We start from the raw sequence: 1497 nt of genomic DNA, 5'->3' as shown, positions 1-1497 counted from the left end.
TTAGCTGAATGAGGGAAGAAAAGCCCTCTTGGTTCCTCGCTGTCGCTGCAAAGGCCTTGCTACGTCACGGATCCTACAAAAGACCACTCCATTAGCTCGTCGTCAAGCGGAAGCGGTTATGTCGTACCAAGAACAAGAAATATTCTCGTGGTACCGTTCGATACATTCACGACCCAGAGTAGAACTCCGATCCTACTCATTCCACCGCTAATCGTACGTTGTGCTCAAGTTGTGCTCTTTTGGGTTGATCCAACATTCACTCAACATGAGCCTGAAAGCACATGGATTATCGCATTACCACAGGATTGTCTTCATTGGGGTGAGCCGATGGTGGAGCCGTGAAGTCGTGAGATATAGGTGAGTGGACCACAAGAACAGTGTGGTCACGGTGCACAGGGTAGCAGACTGAGCAGAGGTGAGTTGATACGAATGGATGAACCACCCTCTAGTGATGGTGCTTTACAAAGGGAAGCGTGGCCCGAGCTATGGTAGACACCGCAACATGTTCAGCGTTGCGCGACTGGCCTCTCCTCTGCGCGGCGAGGTCCTACGCTCAATCTTCGTGGTCCTGAACCCGTGATGGGCATTTTTCAGCAAGTCCATGAAAGGGGGAACGTACCGTAAACTTCAGCGACAAGACAGTCGCATATGTAGCATTGATATTTACAACCGAATTGCTCTCTCGACCCGTCGTCGATCTCTCATTTCATTTGAGGGTTGGTTGACGCAGCGATAGCCTTTCCCCAATCATCCGCGAACCAAGATTACGATGGTGAAGCATTCGCGAGGCACTAGGAAACCGGCACGGCCTGAGAGTTATAAGCGAAAAAGTAGTCGGATGAGTAGAGATAGGTACGTACTGCTGCCTGAGACCCATCCCGTATCGTATATCCCTTGTGCGGTGGACTTTCCAAAATCTTTACCCGCTTTGAAGCTTGTGCGTGAAGCATGGTCTGTCAATGAGCAATTGCAAATGACAGATTGGGCTCTCATCTGAGCGCTCCAATCTGCGCAAAGGTGATGATTTCCTTTTGAGCGATTGTCGAGCAGTAGAGCTGGACAGACTGAGTCCCAAATGTCATCAAGTGTAGATTCCAGGCGGGCGAACGGTGGTAGTTGACGGAGAGGATGGACGTCGATCAAATTCGTGTTGACTAACATTTGTTTTCTTTCCACCACCATCAAAGATGTGCTCAAGGACCTGCACTATCGACGAGTTGCCTCAGCTCATCAAACGAGCTAGGTCATGAAGTAAGTATCTTGTTTTTGTAGTTCAATGATCACGTCTAACTTACAGTGATGACGACTGCATCAGGCCTCGAAGATTGGGGTCACCTTGATTTGGAGACGTACAGTTGATACGCTGAAGACGTTGAGAATCGAAAGAAGTGGTCTTTTCGAGGTGTGTAAACCATTGTGTCAAATAAACCTCGGTACTCAGACGTCCAATGCGCGAATACAACAGAAGGGCTATCGTATATCCTTTGCGACGTTTTA

The 1497-nt window shown here is 48.8% G+C and overlaps 1 protein-coding gene across 1 annotated transcript; it reads right to left on the bottom strand.

Annotated features, from left to right (window-relative positions):
• Positions 1–747: 747 nt before the first annotated feature.
• On the bottom strand, positions 748–1415 carry LACBIDRAFT_336293 (uncharacterized protein; the record flags this gene model as incomplete). Its single annotated transcript, XM_001891239.1, has 4 exons — positions 748–809; positions 861–1206; positions 1296–1317; positions 1354–1415. The coding sequence occupies 4 exons, from the start codon at positions 1413–1415 to the stop codon at positions 748–750; spliced, it is 492 nt and encodes a 163-aa protein (XP_001891274.1).
• Positions 1416–1497: the final 82 nt, after the last annotated feature.

This window comes from Laccaria bicolor, genomic scaffold (assembly GCF_000143565.1).
Source record: "Laccaria bicolor S238N-H82 LACBIscaffold_552 genomic scaffold, whole genome shotgun sequence".
NCBI classification, from domain to species: domain Eukaryota; kingdom Fungi; phylum Basidiomycota; class Agaricomycetes; order Agaricales; family Hydnangiaceae; genus Laccaria; species Laccaria bicolor.
Note: the sequence above shows the minus strand (reverse complement) of the source record. Positions and strands in the feature narration are given on the sequence as shown.